The following is a 14,282-nucleotide window of genomic DNA, read 5'->3' as shown; positions in this document are numbered from 1 at the left end:
TGGCAGGGGACCAGGGGAGGGGCTTAATAATAAAGAGGTCTTGCAGCTGCTTGAGCTTAGCATGGCTGCAGCTGCTCCAGACCAGGGTCCCGGGTACTGCTTGTCATCTCCCAGACAGACTGATTTTGAGCAGAAGTGACCCTGTGAGCTATACCCCTTAAGAGCCACTCAGCTCCTGGAGTAGGAGCAGCATGTGCTGGAAGAAAGAGCATGGTGTTAGAATCAGAAGGCCTGACGCTGACCCTCCAAGTGTGGTCATGGTCATTTCACTGTTCTATGTCTCAGGGTCCTCACCATGAGAAGGAAGAGGTGATAGCTGCCACCCTTGGCTGGGGCAGTTTTAGAACTGTGCTGTCCCCCTGAGTGAGCAACGCAGGGCTGATGGTCAGAGAAGGGAAGATGTGGGGTGGGGGTTCCAGAGTTCCCTGGAGGGCCCCTGAGGGGCTGAGGGCTCGCAGAGTCCTCTCTGACATAGACACTGAAAACAAGGAGGACATTTCCTGCTGGCAGGCCAGTGGCACCTGGTCTCCCTTCTCTCAGGTTCATGGTTGTGCTGGGAAGTTTTGTGGAAACCACATTGTGTCTCAATCACTGTAGGTTTAAGACTTGTCAGAGTCTGTGCTCAGCTCTGGGTGCTGTTCTCTTCAGGCAGGTGCAAGGCGACGGAGGTATGTGGCAGGTGGCACACCAGCCCAGTCTCACTTCCCTGTTTGCCAGTGACATCTTGAATTCCCAGGGTTTGCTCCCCAGTCTTCCCAGGGGCCTGATCCTTTGCTCATTCATGCGTTTCCCGTCGTGGCCTTCAGTGCAGAGCTGCTGAGACACTGGAATCCTCCGGTATCACTTCTCTCTGTCTTTGCAGTGTGCCCCCTGCCCCCGCAGCCAGAGAATGGAGGCTACATCTGCCACCCCCGGCCCTGCAGAGAGCTCCTGACAGCAGGCAGCGTCATCGAGTACCAGTGTGCTGAAGGCTACATGTTGAAGGGCGATTACAAGTACCTGACGTGTAAGAATGGCGAGTGGAAGCCGGCCATGGACATTAGCTGCCGTCTCAATGAGGGTCAGTGTGGCAGAAGAGAAGGGGTGCAGGGTTCTGGTTCCTTTACTCCCGGGGTGTGGCATGTGCTCCCCACTCCCCAACCCTGTGCCCTGTTTGACTTCCTGCAGCTCCTCCTCCTTTGAGGGTCTCTGTCTCTGGGGGTGCTGGTGCGTGTCCTGCTATGCTTCACAGAGCCCAAGAGAGTCCGTGGCTTTGTAAGGCCTCGGCCCTGCTCTGCAAAGCCCCTTTGATGTTCAGGGTCCCTTGTTCGCCTCGCCGAGTGCTGGTGACCCTTGACCATGTTCTGCTAACACAATGAGCACAATGCCAACACCTTGTCTGGTGCCACTGCGGTTTTGTTTTTCCTTGAATGGAGACAGACTGCTTTGTTGTGGAGCCACAGGCCAGCTGGACAGCAGCGCTCTCTTCCTTCTGCCTCCTCCTGTCTTGTCTGGCAGGAATGTCCAGCTGCCTGCAGGAAAGAGTGTGTCCTGGAGCTTCCTGTGTGCTTCACACTCCGACTTGGAGCCTGGAATGAGTTTAACCCATGGCATCCCAGAGAAGTGTGGTGACTGGGCCAAGTGTCCAGCTGAAACTGTGTGAGGTCGGGGCCCTATCATGGCCTGGCCTGCCACACAGGGAGCAGTGCACAGAGGACTGCAGGTAGAGGGGGCATGTGACCCTGGGAGTGATGTTCCAGCCTGCTCCAGAGGCTGTGCCAGTGTGGTTTACAAAGGGAGGCTGTTTGGGCTTACACGAGCCAGGGTAAGGGACAGTCCCCTTCAAGGACTCCTTGAATGTTCTTGCCGCAACACGCTGTCCGTCCTGAGGCAGCCCAGTAGCCTGTCTCTGGGTGATGGATCAACTGCAGGACCTTGGGTTGCAAAAGGAGTCTAATGGTGGCTTTTCCCACAGAGAAAGACACCCACGCGTCCCTCGGGGTCCCCACACTGTCCATCGTGGCTTCCACCGCCAGCTCCGTGGCCCTGATCCTCCTGCTCGTGGTGCTGTTCGTGCTGCTGCAGCCAAAGCTCAAGTCTTTTCATCACAGTAGGTGAGTCTGGTGCCAGTGCTACTGAGGGAGCAGCGTTTTTGACGGCCAGGATTGCGGGTGGCCTGCTGGCCTCTGCTGCTCAGTGTGTGCCCAGCAAAGGGTAGACCCTGCCCCGTGTTAAACTTAGGGCACTGCACTTGTTGCTGTGCCTGCGTTGTTTCACTCCTCATAGGAACCGTGGCTGAGAGGAATTTCTAGGCCATTCTCTCAAGGTCATAGCTGGTCTAGATGATACAGGGCTGAGACTTGAACCCACTTCTATTCACAGCCTTTCCTGTGTGTCAGCGTTTCTCTGAACGGGGCTCCAGCAGCAGCAGCAACAGCTGGAACTTGTTGAGAACACACAATTTCAGACTTTACTCCGACAAGTTGAATGAGAGGCTCTGGGACTGGGGCCCACGCTGTGGTTGGATAAGCCCTCCCCAGTGATTCTGATGTATACACGCCCCGCTTTGCTGCCTGTTCTCCTGGCTGGGGTAGAAGGCACCTCCCAGGAGCTGAAAGCAAATGGCAGCAGTGCTGGTCGGTTTGCTTTGGAGGGGGACCCTAGCGTTTGCATTTCTCTCAAGGGAACACCTGCACTGCACCACTGAAAACACGGAGGAGAGGTGGCTTTTCCTGTCTGGCTGTGACATCTCTCTTCGTGCTTTAGCCACAAATCATCCTGCATGGAGACAGCCACAGCTGCTTTAAGTGGCCCCTGGGAATCCCTGTGGGTGGACTTTTTTTCTCAGGCTGTCACAGCTTCTGTGGGGCAGAGTGGCTGCCCCCAGGGCTCCCTGTTCCCTCTCACAGTCCATCCTTCCTGTGCATCACAGCCCCTCTCTGAGCACTGCTGTCACTCTAGCCAAACTCAGCTGTGTTCTCGGGTATAGGACTCCCAGACAAGGACCTGGCTGCCTGTAATATCTGCAGCTGGTGGTGACTGGGCTTCCTTCCGTTTTGTTTTGCTTTGGGGAAGAGAGCAGCCGTTATTTTTAAATAGAATATTTTAAAATCACTTGTTTATTTGAAAGGCAGAGTTACAGAGAGAAATATGGAAGTTCTGGCTATGACGTTCAGAGCTGGATGTAGTTGGAGACAGAAGCCATGAGCTTCATTTTGGTCTCCCACGTGGCTACAGAGGCCCAGGTACTTGGGCCATCTTTCACTGCTTCACTAGGCACAATAGTAGGGAGATGAATTAGAAGTGTAGCAGCCAGGACTCAAAGCACTACCCATTATAGTATACTGGTGTCTCAGGCCATGGCTCTGCTTGCTGTGCTACAGTGCCAGCCCCAGTAGAAGGTGTGTGTGTGTGTGTGTGTGTGTGTGTGTGTGTGTGTGTGTGTGTATGTATGTGCGTTGGCTTTTTTGGAGGTGGCCAGGGGCAGGGGAAGAAAGTTATTTCTACCAAATAGAATGGCTGTTGTGACAGTGCAAGGCTAATCCTTCACCCTGCGGTGCTGGCATCCTGTATGAATGCCAGTTCATATTCCAGCCACTCCACTTCCCACCCAGCTCCCTGCTTATGGCCTGGGAAAGCACTGTGCCAGGTAAAACTTCTTCCCACTGCAAAGCATGCATAGTGTTGGAACTGGAAAGTGCAGATTTTTATCTCCCAAGTACAGATGAGGATTTGAGAAAAAATAATAGTAGTCCTGTGACAATGACAAAGTCTGGCCACCCATTGTGGCACCTGCCATTATAATGAGCTAAAAGGATGCAGCCTCACCTATGTGGTTCTTGGCAAGACTTGGTCTGAGTCCAATCCTGAGGAAGCAATTAGACAAACCCAGATTGTAGGCATTCTGTGAGACAGCTGGCCTAGCCTGTCCCAGGAGAAGTGCCGGTGTCTTGAAAGAAAAACTGTTGTGGACTGTTGCAGATTAAAGAAACTGAAAGAGTTAGGACCACAAAATGGAATGGTGAGCCTTTGATGGCCCAAGAAGAAGACGGATTACTTCTGAAATGGATATGCTTTCTGGTCTGTCTGGAAACATTGCATCATAATATTATACTAGTGCTGTAGTGTTGGGATGTGTTGCTGCACTGGTTGAGCATCACAAATCAGGAAATGCAGAATCCAAAATTCCAACATGACACCACCAGTGGAAAATTCCATGTTAACCTCATGTAAGAACACTAAAATTGGATAAAATTAACCTCTAGGCTAGGTCTGTAAGGCATATATAAGACAAAGGAATTTTGTGTTTAGACTTGAGCCCCATCTGTAGATGTCTTGTTGGGCATGTGCAAGGATTACACAGTCTGAAATCCGAAATACGCTTGGCCCAAGCATTGTAGATGAGGGATGTTCAGCATGCAGTTATGTAAAAGCAGAAGTGTGTAAGAGAATCACACTAAATAGTCTTAATTTTGTTTTCTAGTGGACCAAAAGAAAGTGTAATATGTATATATATATAACAATAGTCATTGCAAAACAAGGTACTCACATGAAAAAATTTTTACAGTGTAGCATAAAAGACACACATTACTGTGTTTTCAGCTTATATAAAGATTAAAAAAAATAACATGGTATTGAATGGTTCATATTTAGGTAGTAAACTTAGTAAAACAAAACAAAAAACCATGATTTCCATAAATGTCACAACAATGGTTAGTTGTGCTGATGAGAAAATGGAGTGACTGAGAACGGAGCAAGGCATTCAGGCTCTTGGGCTCAGTAATAGTTCAAGCAGTTTTTGAAAAAGGAGATAGATAGGCAAGCAAAGTGGTTGAATCAGTATGAAATTCTTCTAGTTTCTGGTCCAGTACCCTGTTTCAAGATCATAATGTTTATCCGTCTGATGCCTTTATGAAGATCTAATTTCTGTAGCATGCAAGGTAGCCACTTGAACAATGATGTGGTTTAGTGTTTTCCCAAGTACTAGCTAGCGTCAACATCTCACTTTTTTGTCCAGCTCTGCTGAAAGAATGAATGGGTTCATTTCCAGGTCTGCAGGCACCTAGCTTTTGCACAGGACGGGGGTGCAAGTAGTGTCACCCCGAAGTTAGAAACCATCTCTGGAGGCAGATGTAATTGGATTCAAATCTCAGCTCCATTCTTTTTTCTTTTTGAGATTTATTTATTTTTATTGGAAAGGCGTATATACTGAGAGAAGGAAAGACAGAGAGGACGATCTTCTGTCCATTGATTCACTCCTGGAGTGGCCGCAACGGCCAGAGCTGTGCCAATCCGAAGCCAGGAGCCAGGAACTTCTTTCTGGTCTTCCATGTGGGTGCAGGAACCCAAGACTTTGGGCCATCCTCAACTGCTTTCCCAGGTCACAGGCAGGGAGCTGGATGGGAAGCAGGGCCACCAGGACACAAACCAACACCCCTATGGCCTCCCGGCGCATGCAAAGCAAGGACTTTAGCTGTTAGGCTACCGCACCAGGCCCTATCTGCTCCATTCTTTACCAACTGTAGGACTGTGGGCAAATTACTTAACTTTTCTGGGCCTTAAGTGAATTCCTGGTGAATCCCTACCCTACCCGGCTCTGCTGAGAGTCCCAGTGTGATCAAGTGCCCTGATTACCACATGCCTGGCATGGAGTATATGCACAAAAAGGGAGGCTGCTACCGGGCCGTGATATTTCTGTATGAGTGTTTAATTCTTCCTTTGTCTTTTCCTCCTGCATCAGGCGTGACCAGGGTGTCTCCGGGGAACAGGTCTCCATCATGGTGGATGGAGTCCCAGTTGCATTGCCGTCGTATGAGGAGGCCGTGTACGGCAGCTCTGGCCACTGCGTGCCACCGGCTGATCCCAGAGTGCAGATTGTGCTGTCTGAAGGGTCTGGGCCCAGTGGGAGGAGCACACCGAGAGAGCATCAGCTGCAGGACCAGGGGGCCTGTTCCTCTTCAGGTGGAGAGGACGAGGCCCCAGGCCAGTCTGGACTGTGTGAAGCCCGGGGCTCCCGAGGCTCAGAGACAGTGATGGTGCACCAGGCGACCACCTCCTCCTGGGTGGCCGGCTCAGGGAACAGCCGACTGGCACACAAAGAAGCCGTGGATTCTGAAAACAGCGACATACAAAGCCTTTTATCCCTCACGTCAGAGGAGTACACAGATGGTAGGTGGGCTGAGCAGACCGTGAGTGGTAAGGGGCCCTTGGTGGGTGAGGAAAGATCAAGAGCCTCTCTAATCGTTGCTGTGTTTTTGGCAAAGGGTAGTAGCCCACAAAACAAGCTTTGACCCCTGAAGTCCCAGGGAGGGCTGTGAGCTCCCCGTCGGGCGCAGCACCGCAGGCTGTGAGGTTTGAGGGTTTGCAGTGTTAGAGATCGTCACACTGGACCGTTGACCACACACTGCAAGATGCTTCTCAGTGCAGTCCACGGCCCTTCTCCTCCCACTCCGCTGCTTTTCCTTGCAGCCTTGCTTTGTTCCGTGTGTTGAACAAACATTTTTGGCAAGCCCATTTTGTGCCTGATGCTCTTTAGGTTTCCAGGATGAGAAAATAGGAAACATGGTCTCTGATGCATGAAGCATTAGTGGGTTAGGAAGTTGGAGAAGGCGGGAGCAGAGGGCAGGGGGGATGTCCCCTAGAAATTGTGGGACTTGGAATTGTAGGGTCAGTGCCAAAGTTCAGAGGGGTCCAGAAGGTTAGTCCATGTAGGTTAGTGGTTCGTGGGACATGGCTGAGCTGCCTGGGAGCCACAGGACCACAGGGAGGCAGGAATGTCAGGCATAAGGCCGCCGACATGAAGACACTAGAATCCAGAGAGGGCAAACAGCAGGTGGACAGCTCTCAGGAGGAGGTGGGACAGGAGCTCAGCTCTGTAGCCCAGAAAAAGCAGAATGAGGAAAGAAGGGGAAGCGAGCTGGCCAGAGAGGAGGGAACCTGGTGGGAACCCCAGGAGTTGGAATAGCAGGCTGAGCCATCTCATCTCACTGTGCATACATTGAGAAAGATGAGCCAGGAAGACCCAGAAAAGAGGCAGGCTGCATCTGGCCTCTTAGAGGTGTATGGCAAGGAAGTTGCAGGATTTCTTGAAGCTGCATGTCAGCTGCAGTGGGAGTGGGTCAGGAGCGACCTAGGTTGCCTCCTGAGCTAACCATATGCTTCCCGTCCCTGTCTTGCTGCAGATATTCCACTGTTGAAAGAAGCGTGAGGGTTGCCAGCTCTCTCTCCACTGCGAGGGTCCTTCCTGCCCTCCCCAGCACCGTCCTGTGGGTTTGAGCACTCCGTACTCTCCAGCCACCCCGCTCGGATAGCTGAGTGCCACCTGTGTATCTCTGAGGGCCTGCGGCCACCTTGCTGAAAACTCCAGGAAGATCTCTCTCAGCTGTCTGCCTGCTGCACAACTGGGGGAATAGGCCCTTTGCCTGGCCCAGCCCTGCCACCTGTGGGGACATAATTTGAATGTGCTGGCTCAAACCCACCCTCTCCCTGCCACTCCCCCCAAACCCCCCACCCGCCCCCATCCCCCCAGCCTCTAAGCCCCCTCCAGCCAGCTCCGGGGTGGCAGCCCCAACAGCTCACATGGGCCCGAGAGCCGCCATGTTTACTTGTGCCTTCCCCATCCCTCTCCGGTTCCCCTGCTGTGCAGGCTTGTTGCTCTCAACAAGCCTTAGTGGCTGCACCACTGCTCCTGCCCCAGGAGACCAGGCCTGGCTCTGGTGTGTCTCCTGCGAGGGCTGGCGCCGCCCTTGACAGGAGCAGATCCAAGAGGGAAAGCTCTCCCAGTGCCATGTGGCTCCCACTGGGGCAGGAGTGGGTCCCTGGGCTGGCCCTGGGTTGACTCCTGTGGTGTAGTCCCCCTGGCTGAGGCTGCAGAACTTGGAGAATCATGTTAAATTTTCCCCAGCACCAGCTGCCCAGCTCAGAGATGCAGGCTGTGGTCCCATTTGAGTAGAGAGATTCCAAGAAGCACCCAGGAGATCCTGAGGGTGGAAAGGAAGGTGGCTGATACCAATTGTCTTCCGAATATGCAAATTCTTATTTCTTGCTTCGGACAGCAAGCTTCCTGGCCTGGGTTTTCTCCATTTCCCTGGAGTGTAAGGGGAGGCTACCTCCTGGGCTCCATCCCCAGGCACCCTGGCTTCCTTGCCGCCCACAGGGCCTCCAGCGGAAGAGTTGCCGAGTGGCCTCAGGAGGACTGCCTGGCCACGGGTAGTCTGGCAGGTTGTCCCTCTTGGGTTCATGGTGATGGAGCAATGGCACACGCCAAGTGTCTGGGTGGCTGCAGGCGGCTCCAGCCCAGTCCTGAGGCTCCTCATCATGGTCATGTGCCTTAGTAACTGCCCAGGAAGTGGCTTGCTGCCGGCTGCTTTTCCTCCTGCACTTCCTTACCAGCCCTCTGCATGTCATGGCTGGCAGGTGGCCCCTTGCTTCCCTGATACCCTGGGGGTGAAGGGGGTGGGTGCAGGGCTCTTCAAGGGGAGCCTCTCGCTTTGCCCTGTGCCCTGCATCGAATGCTAACGAGGCTAGGTGGAAAGGCCCCGCCCAGCCCAAGCCATCTTCAGAAGATAGATGTGGCATTAAGGAATGTTGACTTTCCTTTTTTTTTTTTTTTTTTTTTTTTTTGGTGAAATCTCTAAAGCACTGAGGCTGGGAAACTTGGAAGCTGACCCGGTGCTCCCGCTCCGCTCCTGCCCCAAGCCTCTCTCCTGCTTGGGATGGGAAAATCCATAAAACCCCACAGACAGATGTGCCTGAGCTGATGGAGTTAGCTGCAGGCATGGGCAGACGCTTCAGGATGAGAGCAACAGCCTTCTGCCAGCCCGCTGCCCTGCCGCCTCCACTCACATTCACGCACTTTACTCGCTGGTCTTCCCCTCCTCTCAGGGTAAGGGCAGCACCTGCTATGCCCCTAGAACTCCCCCCCCCCATACCTCCCCCTACACAGCCAGAGTGGTCCAACCAGAGGCACCACTGGACAAGGAGCTGAAGGTGGGGGAGTGTGGCGGGCCCAACTGCCTTAGTGCACACAGACACCACAGCCTGCAACAGCACCTGGCCTCCCCTCCTTGCCTAGCTCCCCAACCCCGGGAGGAGAAAAACAGCCCGGACTAATGGGCGGTGCCTGGGTATGTCCTCCGGAACCCCAGTTCTATCCTATCTTATTTTTTAAACATAAGTCTCTCCCATTTCTGTCCTCTGGGGTTCCCCCCGACACCCCACTGGGAGAGACTGCTCTGGTTGTTTGGGGGTTTGTTCAACCTCTTGGGTGACTGGCTGGCTCAGCACTTGATGAAATGAAAGGCTGGCCTTCCAGAGAAGCTGCTTTCCACTTCCTGCCGTGGAAGTGGCCGGGCCACATGCCCGAGCTTGCCCACCTGGAGAGCAAGAGAGAAAAGTCAGAACCAGCGTGTACCCCTGCTCCCTTGCCCCGCTCCCATCGCTGGCTTTAACAGGGTTCCCCTGGAGGCTCCAGGGCTGTGGGTGCAGGCACTGGGCTCACATTCCTGCTGACCCCTGTGGCAGCCCCCTCCCTGACCCCCGCCACTTCTTTACTATGGGCCTTGTGTTCTGCTTCTTGAGCTGTGGCTGGCTGAAGGATTAGGGTCTCCACTGCCGCCTTGAAATGGGGCCTGGCTGAGAGCCTAGGGCACTCTTAGGCAGGAGGCCACCTGGAGCAGGTAGAAGGGACCGATCCCCAGAGCCCTGCCTTCATGAGTTCGCCTCCAGGAGAGTCAGGCAGAAGCCTGGTCCCAGAGCAGTGGCCAGTGCTGAAAGACTTGGATACGAGGGTTTAGGTGTTTCTCTTTGCACACTTGTGCCGTAGTCGTATCCTCGCAGCATTTCCAGGGCCAGAATCCAATGAAAATCACTTCAAAACTCCATCCCCTTCATGCCTTAGTTTAGCAGGTAGGCTCTGTCTTTTGCCACTTCTGTGCTTTCCTGTGCGGTTTCACTGGGTGCGAACTGTGACATGGGCCAAGCCCTGGCCAACTTTGTGAGTTTGGTTTTATAAGGCATTTCAGTGCATGTCCGATAAGCACTCCATTTGCAGACAGAACTTCAGGATTGCCTTTCCCGATTCACCCAGCCCTCCTCCTACCACCCCCAGCTTTAAGGTTGTGTGGAGAAGCCACTGGTGAGACAAAGGTATACTCTTCCTGCTTCAATGGTGGTGGGCCAGGGATGGGCAGCACTTGGCCTCGGCCTGCCCATCCCCGTCCCAGTGGAGTGGCCTACCACTTGCTTCTCACATGACAATGTGGCCTGTTTCCAGGAACATCCTTGTGTAGAGAATGGAATATGCTGCAAACATTTCTATAACCTCACCCTCCCCACCCCCGGCACAAAAGACCTAGAAGGGAAGTGGCAGCCAGATGCTACAGCTTAATTCCAGATGTGCTGGCCAAGGACCATGGTGAGGCTGGGAGCCCCTCTTATGGGACCTGCCGGGTCTCCTTGTGGTCAGCCTGAGGACAGGCATCCATGGGGCCCTAGGAAGGGGCTTGGGGAATATTTTGCTTGGAAGATGTTGGTGCTGAGTAATGCTGATTCCCCAGAGAGGGGAAGGTGGCAGGCTCAGCTCTTCTGGGAAATGAGTCTTAATTTCCAGTAGAAGTCTGGTGGAGCTTTGAAGGAGAACCCCCCCCCCACCCCCAGTGTTGAACCCTCAGCCAAGTAGCCAGGCAAACTGGAGAGAATGCAGAGTTGGAACGCTCAGATTGCTAAGCAGGGAGGAGGAGGGACCCAGGTTGCATGGCAGCTCCCACACCTACCCTGGCTTCTTAAGGTTATGACACCACTGAGGCACCCTTTGCAGAATGGTACTCGTAATGGTTGCAGACTGTGCAGGATGTCACTCAATCAGTTTGGGTTTGCTTTATTTTATTCTATATATATATTTTTTTGGTATCCTGTACATTGCGGTGGGTGTGAAGATAGTATTTTAATATTTGTACAAAGTTTAATTTAATTTTAATTGTTCTATGTATATAACTGCATTTCTAAATAATAATAATAAAAAGTTCTTATGAAGGCGGTTGTGGGAGATGTGATCCTTGCACACGCCTGCCACAGGTAAGGACTGCCTGGCCCCATGGGACATGAGCAACGAATATCCAGGTGGGGTCACTCAAGGGTTGTTGCTTTTCTCTTGGTGGTAGGTGAGGCAGCATAAAGATGGCAAAACCTATACAACCAGCCAGCCGCTGCGGAAATAACTGTCTGCAGCTGGCACCCCAGGTGGGAAAGGTGTGCACCATGAACAGGCACGCCTGGCTTGGCTGCAAGTCCCGCTGTGGAAAGCTGCGATCCCTCAGACAACAGCTACAACAGGAACTTGCTGTCAGGTGGGCCTTCCTTGCTACTAGAAATCTCTCATGGTCGTGTTTTATTTGAAAGGCAGAGAGAGAAAGGGAAAAAAATGGAGAGATTGTATCTGCTAGTTCACGCCTTAAATGTCTATGAAAGCCAGGTTTGGGCCCAGCTAAAGTCAGGAACCTGGAACCCGATCTGAGTCTCCCACGTGAGAGGCAAGAACCCAAGTACTTGGGCCTTTGTCTGTCGCCTCCAAGCGTGCATGTGAGCCAGAAGCTGGATTAGAAGCAGAGTGACAACTAGGCATTCTCCTTTAGGATGCAGGGCTCCTACAAGAAGCAACCTAACTGCTGCCAAGTGCCTACGCGCAAAGCCATCTAGAAGATTAACGTTACCCTAAAACCAATTCCTGCCTGAGTACAGCTTCCTCTTCGAAAAGATCATTTTTTTTTAACAGCACTAAAGTATTCATGAAAATTGGAACTAAAACATAAGCTGCTTTTGGTACAGATTTCAAAATCCATAAATTATATGGACCCTTCAAAAAGTTCAGGAAAAATCACACTACAAAAAACCTACACCAATTTCAGGGTTTTTTTTTTTTTTTTTTTGCACCAAAATAAGCTTAGCTTTTACCGATATTAATTTTACTTTTTTTTTTTTTTAAAAAAAATGTATTTGAAATGCAAAGTGAGACAGAGAAGAAAGAAGGATGCCTTTCACCGGCTGGTTCTCCCCTCTTGCGGCCGTAACGGCCAAGGCAGCCCAGGCTGAGCCAGGAGCCCGGAACTCCATGGGGGTGGCAAACGTCTAAGTCATTGGGCCTGTTGTCTTTCCAAGTGCATTAGCAGGAAGCTGGATAGGAAAAGAGAAATGGAACTTGATCCCAGGCACTTCAAAACGAGACGTGGGCTTTAAACATGTACGATGAATGCTTTGGTAGCATTTTTAATTTTCTCCTTAGGATAAAGTACGAGAAATAAAACTAGTGGGCCAAAAGAAATACGGGCAAATCATGCTCTTACACTCACAACCTTGCCATCACTAGGACTGTTATTTGCCACAAAAATGCCGGTTGTAAGAACATGATATCCTTAAGATGTTTAATTACTTTATTGGTTTGAAAGAGAATAACGGAGCGAACTCATTGGTTTACTCTCTAAACGCCTGCAGCAGCCAGGGCTGGAAGTCAACTCGTGTCTCCCATACGATGGCAAGGAGCCATCATCTGCTCTTCATGGCGGGAGAGCCAGAGTATTGAGATATGGGAGGCAGATAGCCCAAGTGACATCTGAACTGTCTTATTAAGTGCCTGTGCCCCGCACCCCCCATGTTTCATCCACATTTGTTTCATTGTTTCTGAAGTTGAGTTTAAAAATTGGTTTAGTTGGGCCAGGCATGGTGGCCTAGCAGCTAAAGTCCTCACCTTGAATGCGTCAGGATCCCAAATAGGCGCCAGTTCTAATCCCGGCAGCTCCACTTCCCAGCCAGCTCCCTGCTTGTGGCCTGGGAAAGCAGGACGGCCCAAAGCCTTGGGACCCTGCACCCACATAGGAGACCTGGAAGAGGCTCTGGGCTCCTGGCTTTGGATGGGAGCAGCTCTGGTCGTTGGGACCACTTGGGGAATGAATCATTGGAAGGAAGATCTTCCTCTCTGTCTCTCCTCCTCTCTGTATGTCTGATTTTGCAATAAAAAATAAATTAAATCTTTTTTTAAAAAATCTGTTTAGTCTTTGTAATCAAGGCATCTTGAAAATCCCAAAGCCTTATGTGTGAGAACTGAAAAGAGTCATTTCTGCTCCAAACTCAAGAATCGACGAGGATACTTCAAACAGCTCACGTTCAATGCCATTGAAGGACATTCATTTGGAGAGTGGCTATGTGGGGCAGCCAGCCGATGATGTGCTGCTTGGGACTGCCGTATCCCAAGCCAGATTGCCTGGTGTAAGCCCTAACTACTCCGAGCTTCTGATCCAGCTCCTTGCTGACACATCTGGCAGGCAGCCGATAATCATCCAAGTACGAGTCCCTGCTGCCCGTGTAAGATATCATGGCTTTCCAGGCTCCTGCCTTTAGCCTGGCTTCACTCTGCCTTTTAAATAAATACACACACCTTTTTAAAAATATCAAAATGTTGTTAAAATAATTTTTGAAATCCATGCATACAAGTGTTGTGCAGATTTTTAAAAATTTGCATCAAAGTAAGCTTAACTTTTAATTCCATTTTCCACATCCTTTTCAAAGGAGCCTGTGTACATGCCACACACCCATAAATATACATGAGTGTGTAATGAAACTTGGAAACCTCTTAGGAATCAGGAAGCTGTCCCCTGCCCCCTACCACCCCTGGGAAACTTGGAACCCAATTGCTAACAAAGTTTTCCTGCTAGATTTCCATTCTGACTTGATCAAAGCAGCACGTGTTCTGCACGAAGAAAGCATTCGCTCCTGCCTTGAGACATTTTCTCCACACAATGAAGTCGATTTGGAAAACAAGAGATGTGCTCGCCCAGGCCGAAGTGGATGTGTGTGGGTGGAGTGTGGGTGGCTGGGCAAGGAAGGGCGCAAGAGTGGAGGGAAACTGGGCAGAAAGCCACAACATCTCAGGGTTAGTAAGAGGAACTTTCAACTGAGCCCACAAAAGCAAGGCTTTGGATGGTATTCCTGGAAAGGAAAGAGATCTTGGAGCGAGAGGGCAGGGCTGAGAGCTCTGAGAACCCACTTAGGAAGAAGGAGGGCTGAGTTCCAATGAGAGAAGCATGTTCCTTACTTGGGAGAACCATGTACTTGTGGGCACTGTGGGTAGAAGCATTGCAACGGGCAGGTGGGAACAGAGTGCAAGGCTTTTAGGGAAGGGCAAAGTCAGGGCTGGCCTGCTTACTGTGCAAGTGTGCCTCGGTCACATGGGTGACAGCAGTATCTGTCTCGTGCTTGCTTTCCCACGCTGTTGGCCTGCACTGCCTCCTGCGGTCCTCCGGTGCCCTGTGGGG

General features: G+C 51.6%; 1 protein-coding gene across 4 annotated transcripts in view; it reads left to right on the top strand.

Moving 5' to 3' along the window:
• The window catches only part of SUSD6 (sushi domain containing 6), a 91,023-nt gene extending 80,017 nt beyond the window's left edge, over positions 1–11,006 (top strand). For 3 of the 4 annotated variants that reach the window (XM_040975381.1, XM_040975382.1, XM_040975383.1), the window contains exons 3-5: positions 863–1,060; positions 1,955–2,093; positions 5,720–7,135. In XM_040975381.1, the coding sequence (XP_040831315.1) occupies positions 863–1,060; positions 1,955–2,093; positions 5,720–6,269 (887 nt within the window). In that variant the 3' untranslated portion in view covers positions 6,270–7,135. Of the gene's footprint in view, positions 1–862; positions 1,061–1,954; positions 2,094–5,719; positions 7,136–7,160 lie in introns of those variants that run through there. The other variant, XM_040975384.1, reaches the window with a different exon arrangement.
• Positions 11,007–14,282: the final 3,276 nt, after the last annotated feature.

Source organism: Ochotona curzoniae, unplaced genomic scaffold (genome assembly GCF_017591425.1).
Source record: "Ochotona curzoniae isolate NIBS_2020 unplaced genomic scaffold, NIBS_Ocur_1.0 contig_2688, whole genome shotgun sequence".
In the NCBI taxonomy this organism is placed as follows: Eukaryota; Metazoa; Chordata; class Mammalia; order Lagomorpha; family Ochotonidae; genus Ochotona; species Ochotona curzoniae.
Note: the sequence above shows the minus strand (reverse complement) of the source record. Positions and strands in the feature narration are given on the sequence as shown.